General features: G+C 46.4%; 1 protein-coding gene across 1 annotated transcript in view; it reads left to right on the top strand.

The window, feature by feature from the left end:
• LOC311122591 (receptor-type tyrosine-protein phosphatase gamma-like) overlaps positions 1–19590 on the top strand; it is a gene marked incomplete at both ends in the record, with an annotated part of 66321 nt that overhangs the window by 31722 nt on the left and 15009 nt on the right. Inside the window, one exon of the mRNA XM_084196933.1 lies at positions 18035–18219. Within this exon, the coding sequence (XP_084053059.1) occupies positions 18035–18219 (185 nt within the window). The remainder of the gene's footprint in view (positions 1–18034; positions 18220–19590) is intronic.

The following is a 19590-nucleotide window of genomic DNA, read 5'->3' as shown; positions in this document are numbered from 1 at the left end:
AAATGTAAAATGTAAAAATGTCATCCTTCTCCCTCCAATCTCCTGATTCTGCCTCCTCAACCCTCCTCTCCTCCCTTTCTGCATCTTTTGACTCTCTATGTCCACTATCCTCCCGGCCGGCTTGGTCCTCCCCTCCTGCTCCGTGGCTTGATGCCTCATTGCGAGCTCACAGAACAGGGCTCCGGGCAGCCAAGCGGAAATGGAGGAAAACTAGACTCAATGCGGACCTGTCATCTTTTCACTCCCTCCTCTCTACATTTTCTTCCTCTGTTTCTGCTGCTAAAGCCACTTTCTACCACTCTAAATTTCAAGCCTCTGCCTCTAACCCTAGGAAGCTCTTTGCCACCTTCTCCTCCCTGCTGAATCCTCCTCCTCCTCCCCCTCCCTCCTCCCTCTCTGTGGATGACTTCGTCAACCATTTTGAAAAGAAGGTTAACGCCATCCGATCCTCATTTATTAAGTCAAATGACACCGCTGGTCCTGCTCACATTGCCCTACCCTATGATTTGACTTCTTTCTCCCCTCTCTCTCCAGATGAAATCTTGCAACTTGTGACGGCCGGCCACCCAACAACCTGCCCGCTTGACCCTATCCCCTCCTCTCTTCTCCAGACCATTTCCGGAGACCTTCTCCCTTACCTCACCTCGCTCATCAACTCATCCTTGACCGCTGGCTATGTCCCTTCCGTCTTCAAGAGAATGAGAGTTGCACCGCTCCTCAAAAATCCTACACTCGATCCCTCCGATGTCAACAACTACAGACCAGTATCCCTTCTTTCTTTTCTCTCCAAAGCGTGCCGTCTCTAGCCAACTATCCTGCTATCTCTCTCAGAATGACCTTCTTGATCCAAACCAGTCAGGTTTCAAGACTGGTCATTCAACTGAGACAGCTCTTCTCTGTGTCACGGAGGCACTCCGCACTGCTAAAGCTAACTCTCTCTCCTCTGCTCTTATCCTTCTAGACCTATCTGCTGCCTTTGATAATGTGAACCATCAGATCCTCCTCTCCACCCTCTCCGAGTTGGGCATCTCCGGCGAGTTGGGCATCTCCAGGTGGCGTAGCGAGAATCTGTCTCTGCACCACGCACTCTCACCACTGGTGTCCCCCAGGGCTCAGTTCTAGGCCCTCTCCTATTCCTTCTATACACCAAGTCACTTGGCTCTGTCATATCCTCACATGGTCTCTCCTATCATTGTTACGCAGATGACACCTAATTCATTTTCTCCTTTCCCGCTTCTGATAACCAGGTGGCGAATTGCATCTCTGCATGACTGGCAGACATATCAGTGTGGATGTCGGATCACCACCTCAAGCTGAACCTCGGCAAGACGGAGCTGCTCTTCCTCCCAGGGAAGGACTGCCCGCTCCATGATCTCGCCATCATGGTTGACAACTCCATTGTGTCCTCCTCCCAGAGTGCAAAGAACCTTGGCGTGACCCTGGACAACGCCCTGTCGTTCTCCGCTAACATCAAGGCGGTGACCCGATCCTGTAGGTTCATGCTCTACATCATTCGGAGAGTACGACCCTGCCTTACACAGGAAGCGGCACAGGTCCTAATCCAGGCACTTGTCATCTCCCGTCTGGATTACTGCAACTCGCTGTTGGCTGGGCTCCCTGCCTGTGCCATTAAACCACAACTTATCCAGAATGCTGCAGCTCGTCTGGTGTTCAACCTTCCCAAGTTCTCTCATGTCACCCCGCTCCTCCGCACACTCCACCTGCTTCCAGTTGAAGCTCGCATCTACTACAAAACCATGGTGCTTGCCTACGGAGCTGTGAGGGGAACAGCACCTTCTTACCTTCAGGCTCTGATCCTACACCCAAACGAGGGCACTACATTCATCCACCTCTGGCCTGCTAGCCCCCCTACCTCTACGGAAGCACAGTTCCCGCTCAGCCCAGTCAAAGCTATTAGCTGCTCTGGCACCCCAATGGTGGAACAAGCTCCCCCACGACGCCAGGACAGCAGAGTCACTGACCACCTTCCGGAGACACTTGAAACCCTACCTCTTTAAGGAATACCTGGAATAGTCTAACAGTAATCCTTCTACACCCCCCCCCCCTCCCCCAGTGGTGGTTGTCCCACTGGCTATCCTAAGTTGAATGCACCAATTTGTAAGTCGCTCTTGATAAGAGCGTCTGCTAAATGACTGAAATGTAAATGTAAATGTTTTCAGAATTGTTTTTGTTTTCAGAGTCAAATTCAATTCACAGATTGGAGCACTGCACATTGTTGCTCTCCAGTGAACACTTGCTCATGCCAAAATGCCGATGCCTCAGAATCCCTAAGGTACAATCCAACATATCCTGACTCTGCCGTTTTGGAATATTCTCTGGTGGTTTAGGACAAACGAGGAGTGTTACTCCCCTACCATACAGTACACCAGTGGCCAGTCTTTTACTGGCTCATTACTGGTTCTAGTACATTATGTCTTACAACATGGCAGGGAGTGTGTGTGGCTACATGCCTCAAGTCTCCTGTGACCCTCTCCCACAGTCAGCTAGCATCTGTCTGAGCTGCATGACCACACCAGCTAGGCTGCTTTTCTGTCCCCAACCTTCAGTTTTAATGTCAATATAGAAAATAAAGACACACACATACAGTCCCCCAACACACACACACACACACAAGCACACACACACACATACTGTACATGGACCCACACAAATTACTGTAATGCACACAGGCAATATGAGGTGTCCTTGAAAGCTGCGGTTGTGCACATTTTCTGGGGGTGCATCTGTCAGACTGAGGGGAGAAATGAACAGAACAGGAGAGGAGAGGAGAGGAGAGGAGGGAAAAAGAGTGAAGACAAACATCATAACAATGGGCCATACGCCACCTATTCACTCCACTACACAGCCTGCTGCATTACACACAATAACTTTCTGTGTGTGTGTGTGTGTGTGTGTGTGTGTACATGCGCTCGTGGGTCCCCTGTAGCTTAGTTGGTAGAGCATGGCGCTTGCAACGCCAGGGTTGTGGGTTCGTTTCCCACGGGGGGCCAGTATGAAAAAATGTATGCACTCACTAACTGTAAGTCGCTCTGGATAAGAGCGTCTGCTAAATGACTAAAATGTAAATGTATGCCGGAAGTCCTTTACTCCATCCCCTCTACCCTTGAAACGCAAAGCAGAAAGGTATGCTATGCAATGCAATGAAGAACTGACTACTTGTAAGCCTCTGGACAAAGAGCTATTCTACCCACAAGGACAAGGGGGCAGAGGGAACACTTATACACGGACTAACGAGGGGATAAGAACCAGGCGTGTGTAATGACAAGACAAGACAAATGGAATGATGAATATAGGAGTGGCAGTGGTTAGTAAGCCGGTGACGACGAGCGCCGAAGCCTGCCCGAACAAGGAGGGGAGGCAGCCTCAGCGGAAGTCATGACAGTACCCCCCCCCCCTTGACGCACAGCTCCAGCAGCGCGCCGACCCCGGCCTCAGGGACATGCCAGGAGGACGCGGAGCTGGGCGAGCTGGATGGCAACGGTGGAAATCCCGCAACAGGATATCCCTCACCGGGACCCAGCACCAGGTAGTTCTGCTCCGCCGGGCTGAGCTTCTTAGAAAAGAAGGCACAGGGGCTTGGGTGGCGTGCCCTAGCGTTGGGATAGGACAGCGCCTATCCCTACCTCGGACGCATCCACCTCCACGAATGGTAGTGATGGATCGGGGAGGGCCAGTACCGGGGCTGAGGTGAACAGACCCCGCAGTCTCCTGAAGGCCAGGTCAGCCTCAGCAGACCAGTGGAGCCGGGATGGCCCACCCTTCAACAGGGAGGTAATGGGAGCTGCGACCTTGCCAAAGCCTCGGATAAACCTCTGGTAGTAGTTGGCAAATCCAAGGAAGTGCTGTGCCTCCTTAACCGTGGTTGGAGTCAGCCAATTACGCACGGCTGAAATGCGATCTCCCTCCATCTCCACACCTGAGGTGGTAATGCGGTATCCGAGGAAGGAGACGGACTGCTGGAAAAACATACACTTCTCTGCCTTGGCATAAAGGTCATTTTCCAACAGTCGAGACAGCACTTTGCGAACCAGGGACACATGCTAGGCGCGCGTAGCGGAATACACCAGGATGTCATCGATGTAGACCACCACAACGCGACAAAGCATGTCCCGAAATACCTCGTTCACAAAGGACTGGAAGACGGATGGAGCATTCATCAAACCATAGGGCATCACCAGGTATTCATAATGCCCCGTGGTTGTGCTGAATGCTGTTTTCCACTCATTCCCCTCCCGAACACGCACCAGGTTGTATGCACTCCTGAGATCTAGTTTAGTGCATTGACTCAATCACTGGATGAATGAGGGGGAGAGGATAACTAAATCTAATCGTCTCCTTGTTCAGTGATCGATAATCAATGCACGGGTGCAGACCGCCGTCTTTCTTCTTCACAAAGAAGAAACTCGAGGAGGCGGGTGAAGTGGAGGGACGTATACACCCCTGGCCCAGGGACTCGGTGACGTATGTTTCCATAGCCCGATGAGGTGGTAATTTAGTCGCACACGTCTTAGAAAACGCGTGTGCCAAATCGAGGTATTCGGGGGGAATGCGCACGGTGGCGGTACCGTCTGGACTTTCCACCGTGGTTGCACCAACGGAAACACCTAGACACCTACCCTTACACTCTCGTGACCACCCCGTGAGAGCCCTCTGCGGCCATGAAAAGGTGGAGTTGTGGAGTGCTAGCCGAGGGATACCTAATACCACAGGGAAAGCAGGAGACTCAATAATAAAAAAAAATAACCTGCTCACAATGAGTCTCCTGGGTGATCATGGTGACTGGTATAGTGACTTCCGTAACAAACCCAGACCCTAATGGTCGACTATCAAGTTCTCTGATGGGGAATGGAATGGATAAGGGAACCAATGAAATGCCTTGACGGCGTGCGAATGCCCCGTCCATAAAGTTCCCAGCTGCGCCTGAATCGACTAGCGCCTTACACTGGGGAACTACCATGTGATTGGGAAAGTGGATAGGTAGGGTACAGTGCGCAGCAGAGGGCTCTGACCAAGTGTGGGTGTTTGATACCTGGGATGATGCGAGAGTGCCCTGCCTGCCGCCTCCAGGCTCAAAAGAACGTTGACTACGACGTGTGGTGTACTGTCCTTTCGTGCCACCAGAGTGGCACTGTCGCTGTCTTCCTCCGCTCTCTCGGATGGCGGCTCCACCCAGCTCCATCAGCTCGGGATCCGAGTCGTCCGGGGTGGAAACGGGCAGACCCCTACCAGGACGTCCTCTGGCTGCCAGTAGGTTGTCCAAATGAATGGCCATGTCCACCAGTTTGTTGAAGGACAACATGGTGTCCCGGCAGGCTAGCTCCCGTCGGACATCCTCCCGCAGATGGTACCGGAAATGGTCGATCAGGGCCCGCTCGTTCTACCCGGACCCCGCTGCCAGAGTCCGAAACTCCAACGGGAAGTCCTGCGCGGTCCTCGTCCCCTGCTTCAGGTGGACCAGCCGCTCGCCCGCCTCTCGACCCTCGGGTGGGTGATCGAAGACCGCCCGGAAGAGGCGAGCGAACTCCCCGTAGTCCTCCAACGCAGCTCCTCCTTCGTTCCACACCGCGTTGGCCCACTCCAGGGCTTTCCCACAGAGGCAGGAAACGAGGACGGACACCTTCTCCCGCTCCGATGGTGCCGGACTGATGCTGGAGAAGTAAAGCTCTAGTTGGAGGAGGAATCCTTGGCAGAGTGCCGCCGTCCCATCGAATGCCCGTGGTCGGGATATCTGGATCCCTCCGGGTGCTGGGGTGTAGGTGGCTGGATCCGGTTGGCCAGCTGGTCTCGACAGATCGGGTCCTCTCCTCTCCAGGTGTTGGACGACCTGAAGAACCCGATCCATCGCTTCCCCCAAGCTGGCCAGCATCGTGGAATGCTCCTGGACTCGTGCCACGACTCCAGGCATGTGCTCTTCTCCCGCTGACTCCATAGCGGGTGTGGGTGATTATGTGATGAGTGTGATCAGGGACGGCCTGTTCAATAGGGCGATATGGGCGACGCACTGCCAAACGGGAAAAGGAAGGGATTTTTTTTCTAATCAATTATATCACGGCAACAGTAGTTATCAGTGTTGTAATCTGATCTGACTGCCACTAAATGTCAAATCAGGCTAAAGTCGTGCTTCAAATGGCCCCGCCCGTTTTTGGGCGATTTCAGTCAGGTTGAAAATCGCCCAGAAGTCTCTCATAGCCTGTCATGTAAAATCTATTTTTTTCAAATTTCAAAGCTTTCAATACATTCTCTATGGGTGTCTGTGGGCTTGCACTTACGCACTTTCGTCATACGTGACGTAACCATGAACGTAACTAAGCAAATAGCGGCTAGCAGCGTCTCTTTGCGACCTGCAGTGTGGCGTTATTTTATGTTTTTAATTTGTACACTTAGTGGCGTTATTTTATGTTTTTAATTTGTACACTTAGTTTACAAACATTCTGCCAACCATGGATTTCGAGTGGTGGGTTTTGGACTGATCTTGTTGATCGTGTACATACCCGCTACGAACGGACTAAATAATGAAAACGTTGCTGGCAGCGGAATCCAATACAGCTGGGAGACTTGGCTGGATGACAGAGTCCCGGACAGAGAAGTGGAGCCGGCCGGCTTCACCCTGGTCGGAGCGGACCTCGATCTGACAGTCACAGGGAAAATCGATCCTGGTAAGAGAGCGACTCTGTACCCCCGAGCCCCGACATTGAACTGCTTTCTGTGTCACTGTGACCTTACTATCTGCCCCGTGAGTTCCCCCAATTGTTTGTTACCGTTGTGTACTGTTGATAATCACAAGTTTACTGGAGAACTGAGACCAAGTAGAGACTTTGGACAGGGTGGATATGGTATAATAAAGGCAGTTTATTCAGAGGTAAAGATATCTGGAATCGCGTGCACGGACTCGTTCGTCAAACTCTTAGGGAGCTATCTGAAGAGAGCCCCGAAAACATTGTGTGCTGACATTTTATACAATAAATGATGTAGGTTGAATCTAGTAGTTCTGATCTTCTGATTGGTCCTGATGAGTTGGGCGAGGTCCCCTCCACTGTTGCATTGGCTCTGAGTCGGGTTCTCTGTCTTCAAATGTTCAGCCTAAAGAGAGGGGATTTTTGTGTGTGTGTGTGTGTGTGTTTAACAGTGATGATGTGTGTGTGTGTGTGTGTGTTTAACAGTGATGATGTGTGTGTGTGTGTGTGTTATCAGTGATGATGTGTGTGTGTGTGTGTGTGTGTGTCCTCAGAGCAAGAACTCGTGAGTTGGAAGAACTGAGAGACCTATGGCGTGGGTGTTGTCCTTGGCCACCTGCTGACAAGGCTGACAAGATAGGACTCTTTTGTCCATTGTTATAGGATAGGAACAGCATTGATTGAAAACAAACGCCCAACACAAAATGGGTCATGCACAAGATTTTAGTCAGACCAAGCTATAACATTATATATTTACTACGACAGTACATTCAACCAAAAGCTAATATAACAAAGGCATCAGAGATTATTTATAATCTGTCACAGAAACTGGAATCCATCTCCCCAGATCAGTCAATAAATGCTTCTGGTATTGACTTATATGCTGCCCCTGTCTTCATGTTGTTGCTGGACATATCTTTTTTAAAATGTGTGTAGGTCACCTAAATCATCAGAAAAATTGCCCCTCCTGAGAATTTTTTCAGGAGCCGCCACTGAGTGTGATGGAAGGAGTCAGGCGCAGGAGGGTAATCAGAGTTTATTCCGTCTTTACACACAAATGCGCTGGAATAGCGACAAACTAAACAGGCACAGGGGAAACTATCATCCCTGGCAAAACACTGTAACGGTAGATCCAACAATACATAGGCACAGGGGAAATATCTACCCTGGCAACAAAATGGTACGAGTAGCTCACCCGAGCTACACTACTCTCACAATAAACAATCACCCACAAGGACAAGGGGGCAGAGGGAACACATATACACGGACTAACGAGGGGATAAGAACCAGGTGTGTGTAATGACAAGACAAGACAAATGGAATGATGAATATAGGAGCGGCAGTGGTTAGTAAGCCGGTGATGATGAGCGCCAAAGCCTGCCCGAACAAGGAGGGGAGGCAGCCTTGGCGGAAGTCGTGACAATTACAATACATTTATAACAGATTTCACAGCCCTCAGGCCCCTACTCCACTATCACATATCTACAACACAAAATCCATGTGTACGTGTGTGTATAGAGCGTATGTTATCATGTGTGTATGCATATGTCTGTGCCTATGTTTGTGTTGCTTCACAGTCCCCGCTGTTCCATAAGGTGTAATTGTATCTGTTTTTTAAATCTGATTCTACTGCTTTCATCAGTTACCTGATGTGGAATATAGTTCTTTGTAGTCATGGCTCTATGTAGGACTAACTCATTCCTTGCCACCCACTCTGAAACTAACTGCAACTCTTTGTTAAGTGTTGCACTTATTTCAGTCGCTGTAGTAGCTGATATGTATAGTGTTGAGTCATCCGCATACACTCTGTCTTTACTCAAAGCCAGTGGCATGTCATTAGTAAAGATTGAAAAAAGTAATGGGCCTAGACAGCTGCCCTGGGGAATTTCTGATTCTACCTGGATTATGTTGGAGAGGCTTCCATTAAAGAACACCCATGTGTTCTGTTAGACAGGTAACTCTGTATCCACAATATAGCAGGTGGAGTAAAGCCATAACACATACGTTTTTCCAGCAGCAGACTATGATCGATAATGTCAAAAGCCGCACTGAAGTCTAACAAAACAGCCTCCACAATCTTTTTATCATACATTTCTCTCAGCCAATCATCAGTCATTTGTGTAAGTGCTGTGCTTGTTGAATGTCCTTCTCTATAAGCATGCTGAAAGTTTGTTGTCTATTTGTTTACTGTAAAATAGCATTGTATCTGGTCAAACACCATTTTTTCAAATAGTTTACTAAGGGTTGGTAACAGGCTAATTGGTTGGCTATTTGAGCCAGTAAAGGGGGCTTTACTATTCTTAGGTAGCGGAATTACTTTTGCTTCCCTCCAAGCCTGGGGGCACACACATTCTAGTAGGCTTAAATTGAAAATATGGCAAATAGGAGTGGCAATATCATTTGCTATTATGCTCAGTATTGTTCCATCCAAGTTGTCAGATCCCGGTGGCTTGTCATTGTTGATAGACAACAACAAAAAATTCACCTCTTCCACACTCACTTTACGGAATTCAAAATTACAACGTTTGTCTTTATAATAATAATAATAATATGCCATTTAGCAGACGCTTTTATCCAAAGCGACTTACAGTCATGTGCGCATACATTTTTACGTATGGGTGGTCCCGGGGATCGAACCCACTACCCTGGCGTTACAAGCGCCATGCTCTACCAATTGAGCTACAGAGGACCACATAATTTGGTCAGATATACTTGGATATGTAGTGTCAGCAATTGTTGCTGGCATGTCATGCCTAAGTTTGCTAATCTTGCCAATGAAAAAATCATTAAAGTAGTTGGCAATATGAGTTGGTTTTGTGATGAATGAGCCATCTGATTCAATGAATGATGGAGCTGAGTTTGCCTTTTTTCCCAAAATGTCATGTTAAGGTGTTCCAAAATGTTTTACTATCATTCTTTATGTCATTTATCTTTGTTTTATAGTGTTGTTTCTTCTTCTTTTTATTCAGTTTAGTCACATGATTTCTCAATTTGCAATACGTTTGCCAATCGGTTGTGCAGCAAGACTTATTTGCCATTCCTTTCACCTCATCCCTCTCAACCATAACATTTTGCAATTCCTCATCAATCCATTGGGATTTAACAGTTTTTACAGTCATTTTCTTAATGGGTGCATACTTATTAGTAACTGGAATAGGCAATTTCATAAATGTGTCAAGTGCAGTGTCTGTTTGCTCTTCATTACACACCACGGACCAAAATACAGTTGAAGTCGGAAGTTTACATACACTTAGGTTGGAGTCATTAAAACTTGTTTTTCAACCACTCCACAAATTCTTGTTAACAAACTATAGTTTTGGCAAGTAGGTTAGGACATCTACTTTGTGCATGACACAAGTAAATTTTCCAACAATAGTTTACAAACAGATTATTTCATTTATAAATCACTGTATCACAATTCCAGTGGGACAGAAGTTTACATACACTAAGTTGACTGTGCCTTTAAACAGCTTGGAAAATTCCAGAAAATTATGTCATGGCATTAGAAGCTTCTGATAGGCTAATTGACATAATTTGAGTCAATTGGAGGTGTACCTTTGGATGTATTTCAAGGCCTACCTTCAAACTCAGTGCCTCTTTGCTTGACATCATGGGAAAATCAAAATAAATCAGCTAAAAACTGTAGATCTCCACAAGTCTGGTTCATCCTTGGGAGCAATTTCCAAACGCCTGAAGGTAACACGTTCATCTGTACAAACAATAGTACGCAAGTATAAACACCATGGGACCACGCAGCCGTCATACCGCTCAGGAAGGAGACGCGTTCTGTCTCCTAGAGATGAACGTACTTTGGTGCGAAAAGTGCAAATCAATCCCAGAACAACATCAAAGGACCTTGTGAAGATGCTGGAGGAAACAGGTACAAAAGTATCTATATCCACAGTAAAACGAGTCCTATATCGACAAAACCTGAAAGGCCGCTCAGCAAGGAAGAAGCCACTGCTCCAAAACCGCCATAAAAAAGCCAGACTACGGTTTGCAACTGCACATGATGACACAGATCATACGTTTTGGAGAAATGTCCTCTGGTCTGATGAAACAAAAATAGAACTGTTTGGCCATAATGACCATCGTTATGTTTGGAGGAAAAAGGGGGACGCTTGCAAGCCGAAGAACACCATCCCAACCGTGAAGGACGGGGGTGGCAGCATCATGCTGTGGGGGTGCTTTGCTGCAGGAGGGACTGGTGCACTTCACAAAGTAGATGGAATCATGAGGAAGGAAAATTATGTGGATATATTGAAGCCACATCTCAAGACATCAGTCAGGCAGTTAAAGCTTGGTCGCAAATGGGTCTTCCAAATGGACAATGACCCCAAGCATACTTCCAAAGTTGTGGCACAATGGCTTAAGGACAACAAAGTCAAGGTATCGGAGTGGCATCACAAAGCCCTGACCTCAATCCTATAGAATATTTGTGGGCAGGACTGAAAAAGCGTGTGCGAGCAAGGAGGCCTACAAACCTGACTCAGTTACACCAGCTCAGGAAGAATGGGCCAAAATTCACCCAACTTATTGTGGGAAGCTGTGGAAGGCTACCCGAAACGTTTGACCCAAGTTAAACAATTTAAAGGCAATGCAACCAAATACTAATTGAGTGTATGTAAACTTCTGACCCACTGGGAATGTGATGAAAGAAATAAAAGCTGAAATAAATCATTCTCTCTACTATTATTCTGACATTTCACATTCTTAAAATAAAGTGGATATCCTAACGGACCTAAGACAGGGAATTCTTACTATGATTAAATGTCAGGAATTGTGAAAACCTGAGTTTATATGTATTTGGCTAAGGTGTATGTAAACCTCCGACTTCAACTGTATACAGTGGGGGAAAAAGTTTTTAGTCAGCCACCAATTGTGCAAGTTCTCCCACTTAAAAAGATGAGAGAGGCCTGTATTTTTCATCATAGGTGCACGTCAACTATGACAGACAAAATGAAAAAAAAAATCCAGAAAATCACATTGTAGGATTTTTAATGAATTTATTTGCAAATTATGGTGGAAAATAAGTATTTGGTCAATAACAAAAGTTTCTCAATACTTTGTTATATACCCTTTGTTGGCAATGACACAGGTCAAACGTTTTCTGTAAGTCTTCACAAGGTTTTCACACACTGTTGCTGGTATTTTGGCCCATTCCTCCATGCAGATCTCCTCTAGAGCATTGATGTTTTGGGGCTGTCGCTGGGCAACACAGACTTTCAACTCCCTCCAAAGATTTTCTATGGGGTTGAGATCTGGAGACTGGCTAGGCTACTCCAGGACCTTGAAATGCTTCTTACGAAGCCACTCCTTCGTTGCCCGGGCGGTGTGTTTGGGATCATTGTCATGCTGAAAGACCCAGCCACGTTTCATCTTCAATGCCCTTGCTGATGGAAGGAGGTTTTCACTCAAAATCTCACGATACATGGCCCCATTCATTCTTTCCTTTACATGGATCGTCCTGGTCCCTTTGCAGAAAAACAGCCCCAAAGCATGATGTTTCCACCCCCATGCTTCACAGTAGGTATGGTGTTCTTTGGATGCAACTCAGCATTCTTTGTCCTCCAAACACAACGAGTTGAGTTTTTACCAAAAAGTTCTATTTTGGTTTCATCTGACCATATGACATTCTCCCAATCCTCTTCTGGATCATCCAAATGAACTCTAGCAAACTTCAGACAGGCCTGGACATGTACTGGCTTAAGCAGGGGGACACGTCTAGCACTGCAGGATTTGAGTCCCTGGCGGCGTAGTGTGTTACTGATGGTAGGCTTTGTTACTTTGGTCCCAGCTCTCTGCAGGTCATTCACTAGGTCCCCCCGTGTGGTTCTGGGATTTTTGCTCACCGTTCTTGTGATCATTTTGACCCCACAGGGTGAGATCTTGCGTGGAGCCCCAGATCGAGGGAGATTATCAGTGGTCTTGTATGTCTTCCATTTCCTAATAATTGCTCCCACAGTTGATTTCTTCAAACCAAGCTGCTTACCTATTGCAGATTCAGTCTTCCCAGCCTGGTGCAGGTCTACAATTTAGTTTTTGGTGTCCTTTGACAGCTCTTTGGTCTTGACCATAGTGGAGTTTGGAGTGTGACTGTTTGAGGTTGTGGACAGGTGTCTTTTATACTGATAACAAGTTCAAACAGGTGCCATTAATACAGGTAACGTGTGGAGGACAGAGGAGCCTCTTAATGAAGAAGTTACAGGTCTGTGAGAGCCAGAAATCTTGCTTGTTTGTAGGTGACCAAATACTTATTTTCCACCATAATTTGCAAATAAATTCATTAAAAATCCTACAATGTGATTTTCTGGAGAGAAAAAAATCTCAATTTGTCTGTCATAGTTGACGTGTACCTCTTATACATAATATTAGGCCCAGCCTTTGGAACTTTGGTTTTCCTAGATATGGCTACTATATTGTGATCACTATACAGTGGCTTGCGAAAGTATTCACCCCCCTTGCCTTACAACCTGGAATTAAAATGGATTTTTGGGGGGTTTGTATCATTTGATTTACACAACATGCCTACCACTTTGAAGATGCAAAATATTTTTTATTGTGAAACAACAAGAAATAAGACGAAAAACTGAAAACTTGAGTGTGCATAACTATTCACCCCCCACCAAAGCAATACTTTGTAGAGCCATTCTTCAAGGCAAAACTGCTCCAGCTCCTTCAAGTTGGATGGGTTCCACTGATGTATAGCAATCTTTAAGTCATATCACAGATTCTCTGGGCTTTTTCCAAGACATTTAAATGTTTCCCCTTAAACCACTCGAGTGTTTCTTTAGCAGTATGCTTAGGGTCATTGTCCTGCTGGAAGGTGAACCTCCGTCCCAGTCTCAAATCTCTGGAAGACTGAAACAGGTTTCCCTCAAGAATTTCCCTGTATTTAGCGCCATCCATCATTCCTTCAATTCTGATCAGTTTCCCAGTCCCTGCCAATGAAAAACATCCCCACAGCGTGATGCTGCCACCACCATGCTTCTCTGTGGGGATGGTGTTCTCGGGGTGATGAGAGGTGTTGGGTTTGCGCCAGACATAGCATTTTCCTTGATGGGCAAAAAGCTCAATTTTAGTCTCATCTGACCAGAGTACCTTCTTCCATATGTTTGGGGAGTCTCCCACATGCCTTTTGGCGAACACTGTGTTTGCTTATTTTTTTCTTTAAGCAATGGCTTTTTTCTGGCCACTCTTCCGTAAAGCCCAGCTCTGTGGAGTGTACGGCTTAAAGTGGTCCTATGGACAGATACTCCAATCTCCGCTGTGGAGCTTTGCAGCTCCTTCAGGGTTATCTTTGGTCTCTTTGTTGCCTCTCTGATTAATGCTCTCCTTGCCTGGTCCATGAGTTTTGGTGAGCAGCCCTCTCTTGGCAGGTTTGTTGTGGTGCCATATTCTTTCAATTTTTTAATAATGGATTTAATGGTGCTCCGTGGGATGTTCAAAGTTTCTGATATTTTTTTATAACCAACCCTGATCTGTACTTCTCCACAACTTTGTCCCTGACCTGTTTGGAGAGCTCCTAGGTCTTCATTGTGCTGCTTGCTTGGTGGTGCCAGATCTTTTTTAGGGTCTTCATAGCAAAAGGGGTGAATACATATGCACGCACCACTTTTCCGTTATTTATTTTTTATACTTTTTTGAAACAAGTTATTTTTTTCATTTCTATTTTCTGTATGTCCATTACATGAAATCCAAATAAAAATCAATTTAAATTACAGGTTGTAATGCAACAAAATAGGAAAAACGCCAAGGGGGATGAATTATTTTGCAAGGTACTGTATCCAATGGATTTGGATACTGCTTTCAAACAAATCTCTGCAGCATTAGTAAAGATATGATCAATACATGTTGATGATTTAATTCCTGTACTGTTTGTAACTACCTTGGTAGGTTGACTGATAACCTGAACCAGGTTGCAGGCACTGGTTACAATTTGAAGCTTTCTCTTGAGTGGGCAGCCTGATGAAAGCCAGTCAATATTTAAATCACCCAGAAAGTATACCTCTCTATTGATATCACATACATTATCAAGCATTTCACACATGTTATCCAGATACTGACCGTTAGCTCTTGGTGGTCTATAGCAGCTTCCCACCAGAATGGGCTTTTGGTGAGGCAGATTAACCTGTAGCCATATTACTTCAACAGTATTTAACATGAGATCCTCTCTAATCTTCACAGGAATGTGGTTCTAAATATAAACAGCAACACCTCCACCATTGGCATTTCTATATTTTCTGTAAATGTTATAACCTTGTATTGCTACCACTGTATCATCAAGGGTATTATCTAAGTGAGTTTCAGAGATAGTCAGAATATGAATGTCATCTGTTACTAGCAAATTATTGATTTCATGAACCTTGTTTCTTAAGCTACATATGTTAACGTTGGCTATTTTGAGCACTTTTCTTCTGGGATGCTTACTTGTTTTTATTGCTTTACTGGGCAGCTTAGCAGCAGTAGATGTGCTCATGTTATTTATGTTAGTGCAGGGTGAACTGCACACAGTGGACTTCCTCCTCGGGCACACCGGCTCAGTGCTAACAGTATACGTCTGGTTCTTAGGCACATGATTACTGCATACAATAGCTGTAGGATCAGCAGAGGATTCAGGGCAGTTAGAGGGACATCAATTAGGTTACTTATATTGTGTCTACCAACGCCCCTGGTGTAATGTACATTTGCTGAAGCATTTTGACAACTCTGCGTCACAATGGTAGGGATTAGCTGAGTTGGGCTTGGGTCATTGTTAAGTCATTGTCTCAACGCAGCCTTATAATGCTGTGAAAGAATCCAAGAACCCAAATGATTTGGGTGGATCCCATCCTCCTTATAAAATGTGTTTTGTTTTCAAAAGGTATCGAAATTGTCAAGAAGAGTTACACCCATTGAGCTGCAATAATCACGTAGCCAGTTGTGAAGAGCAAGAATCCTGCTAAAGCGTTCAATGCCACGATTCAGAGAGGGCATGGGGCCACATATGATGGGTTTTTTGTTAGTGTCTAGTAGAGAGTCAATCAGCTCTTGATTGGCGGCACAGTGATGGAATGGAGGGAGGGATGGAGGGGTGGATGATAATTGGGATGGAGAGTGTGTGATGGCTGTCGTTCCTTCCAATAATGTTTTTAGCTGGGGTGAATTAACCCAGAACTGATCAGTCTCAAAAACACAAGGGTTTGGAGTGGGCTTAGAAGGGGATGGGGGTCTAGGGTTGGATCCATTTCCCTAGTTAGGATTTGAAGAGACGACAAGGAAAGGGAAGCCATGGTGTAACACATACGCAGGTCAGTGTTCATCATCACTACACAATGAGTAGGGTTTCTGGCCATGGGATTACGTCCGACAGGCCATGGACAGTCCACTTTACAGAAAACTTGAATATTGAACATCTTCCTTGTAGACTACTGTATAGTTATTACACAGTTATTAACTCACGGTTGTGTGAGTAACCTCCTGAAGCTCTTTGAGGTTCCAATAAGTCATAAGGTAGCTGGCTCTCTCACTCCTTTCTATTAGCCGTTCATCTACCAGCATGGTCAGGAAGCCGCAGGGCCACAGATCACCTTCCTCCTTTAAACTGCCTCTCACATCTCTTAAGAGACCTCCTTTCTTCTTTGGGGGCTAGAACGAAAGAATGATATCCTTTGCCATCGCTACCTGTCCCCTGTGTGTGTGTGTGTGTGTGTGTGTGTGTGTGTGTGTGTGTGTGTGTGTGTTTGTGTGCGTGTTTGTGTGTGTGCGTGCATGTGTGTGTGTGTACTCTTTTGTGCTAACGTTCCCATCTATCATAGTGGAGTCCTGAGGGGCTTTGGGGCCTGGGAGGGGTGATTGAGTGATCCTCTTATACCTTTCATCACAGAGACACCCCTTACCTACTACCTCACATTCACTTCTCTTTCTCTCTCTCTCTCTCTCTCTCTCTCTCTCTCTCTCTCTCTCTCTCTCTCTCTCTCTCTCTCTCTCTCTCTCTCTCTCACTCACTCACTCACTCACTCACTCACTCACTCACTCACTCACTCACTCACTCACTCACTCACTCACTCACTCACTCACTCACTCACTCACACACACACACACACACGCGCGCAGAGAGAGTGACAGTGCAGGCTGACCCACCACAGCTGGGTGTTATCTAGAGGACACCATGTGTGTGTGGAGGTCAAACAGGTTCCATTGGCCCAGCCAGCCAGTCAGGCAGCAGTACAGGGGGAGAGGGGAGTGACTCATCACTTTAGTAATGCCAAACTACATGGGACTATTCATCTGGATATTAATTGATAACCGCATTGCTGATATTTATGACTAATTAATTTTGTCACACACAACACATAATAGGCTATTGTTATGCTTGAGCATACTTTATCATTCCACAAATATAGTGTACTCACACATATCAAGGATGTTTGTTTAGATCATGTGTTGTATTCATCCTCGGGCTATTAGTAATAATGATGCTGATGATAAGAATGTAGGCAGCATTTGGTTCCTCAGTCCCTCCATCTGTCTTTACTAGGTGTGGATGACATCTGTTCATGTGAGGGGATTATGGGAGAAATAAAGCAGATCTCCGGAAGATTTCCCTTTGAATAAAACAGGGTTTGATTATTGAAGTAATTAAAGTCTTCAGCTTCCTGACATGTCCAGAGATGAACCCTTCTGCTGTGGAGGGTACAGATCCATGGAGCTGCCTGGCTGCCTGTGATGCCATGGTAACGCCATGCAGAGCTGCGGACTGGGGACTGCTCATACTGGTCAAATAGAGACATCTAGTGGCCACATGAGGAAACAACATCACTGCTGAGCAGATCCACTACATGTTGAATGGAGGCATACATACATATAGGGAATAGGGAGATATGAAACCTAGATGGAAGGCCTGGAGGAAGGTATATATGAGTGCCTGTATTGTGTTAGCCCTCAGACCGATGCTACTGTCTGGTGGAACGACTCCATGACTCCATGACACAACTGCCTCAAAGCACTGATAACACACACATCTCTCTCTCCTCAGCATGTCTCTCTCCTCATCACTCTTGGCTAAGTGTCTACATGTACTCTATGTATGTGTCGAGAGTATACAGTACATATATCTGTGTGTCCATGCATGTGTGTGTGTTTGATTGGTTCTTCTATTCTCTGGCAGATTGTTGTGGGACCACAGTGTAAGAACCACATTCCCCTCTTTCTTTTTCCCATCTAATTTCCCTCCCTCCCTCCCTCCCTCCCTCCCTCCCTCCCTCCCTCCCTCCCTCCCCTCACCTCACCTCACCTCTCTCTCTCTCTCTCTCTCTCGCTCTCTCTCCCTCTCTCCCTCCCCCCTCTCCCTCTCTCAGTGTGCAGCAGTGCTCCCATCAACATGAAGGTGCAGCATCTGAACCACACGGCCCTGGTGGTGCGATGGACCCGGCCAGAGTTCACCTACCACCCGCCAATTATCTCCTTCCTCATCTCCTACAGCTGGACGAAACACGACGAGTCCTACGAGGAAACGCACATCACCGACAGCCAACACAAACTGGTCAGTTACTCTACACCACACCCGCACACACACACAGGCACATACACAAGCACACGCACACATCTTTACCACACACAGTGATAATGCAGAAACTGATGAGATTGACTGACAAATTATGGTAAATTGGCTGCATATTAGACTGCATGTGGAGACTTACTGTAGTGACATTGTTGGTAGTTTGACCTTGAAACTAGCACTGTGAAACATCAACGTAAGGAGCAGAGCCGCCCCCCAGAGCAGCAGCGCTGGCATTTTAAACACCCACAGCTCTTTTAATATCCTGCCACTGTGTTCCAATGGGGGCTGGGATTTAATGAGGAGGAGCAGGAGGGTGGGATTCCTGCCTGCTGATAGAGGGAGGGAGAATAAGGGACAGCGGAGGAGAGAACAGAGGAGAGACTTAGCGGTTCTTTTCTTCGAGGGCTGCCCGTTATTAACGGAATATTATCGTCTCATGTACCACAGCCACTCTCGTCTCAGCCATTCTTCCTCCTCTCATCACTCCTTCCTGTTCTCTCAGTCTTTTTATTATTTATCTCAATCTCCATCTATTTCCCTTTCATTCTCTCTCTCTTTCTCTCTCTCTCTCTCTCGCTTTCTTTCTTTTTCTCCATCATTCCCCTCCCACTCATTCTCTCTCTTGTTCTCTCCCCTTCCCCCCTCCCCCTCCATCTCTCCTCCTTTTCTTTCAGATTGTCATTTCCGTTTTTATTCTCTGTCTGCTCCCTGGGCACCTCCACTATGTGGGTCACATTAGGGAGTGCACGGCACAGCCAGGCTTTATGAAACCTGTTGTCAGAATCCATGGAAAGGCCCACTAAACCACTCCAGCCCTGCTCCAGCCCTGCCTGCTTGCCGTTGGTCTTTACAGCCCTCTACACTTGTAATAACCGCTGGGAACAGGGCAGACACATCCTTAACTGAATTAAACTGTGCGGAACTTGCATAAATCATGGAGGAGGTGGTGGTGATGAGGGGAGAACTAACGCATTTACTTAATGTAAGATTTAGTTGTGCGGCGAGCCCTCCCTGGCAATCGGACACCGGAGAATGTGACTTATGTTAATAGCCATTCCTCATGCATTTAGCGGTGGATTAGACCTCCATCTCCCCGCCGTGGGGATAATTAATGCATGTTATTTGGAATGTGTCCACCATAAAGAGGAAATTGGAAGGGAGAGAGAAGTGAGGTGTTGTCTCACTCAGGCCTGTCTCTACCGCCCATATTCAGCCCAGGGTGATTTACATTTCATCCTAATAAAAAATGGTTTATGCATTGTTGCTACAGTGTTGCTACAATCGTACCACTTAAGACTGTGGTAAACCCATTGTTTGTTGTCTAGAGAAATCAGGAAAGGAGAGGGAGACAGA

This window comes from Coregonus lavaretus, assembly GCF_964263955.1.
Source record: "Coregonus lavaretus genome assembly, contig: HAP1_SCAFFOLD_2325, whole genome shotgun sequence".
Lineage (NCBI taxonomy): Eukaryota > Metazoa > Chordata > Actinopteri > Salmoniformes > Salmonidae > Coregonus > Coregonus lavaretus.
The sequence above is the reverse complement of the archived record's forward strand: the minus strand, read 5'-3'. Positions and strand labels throughout refer to the sequence as shown.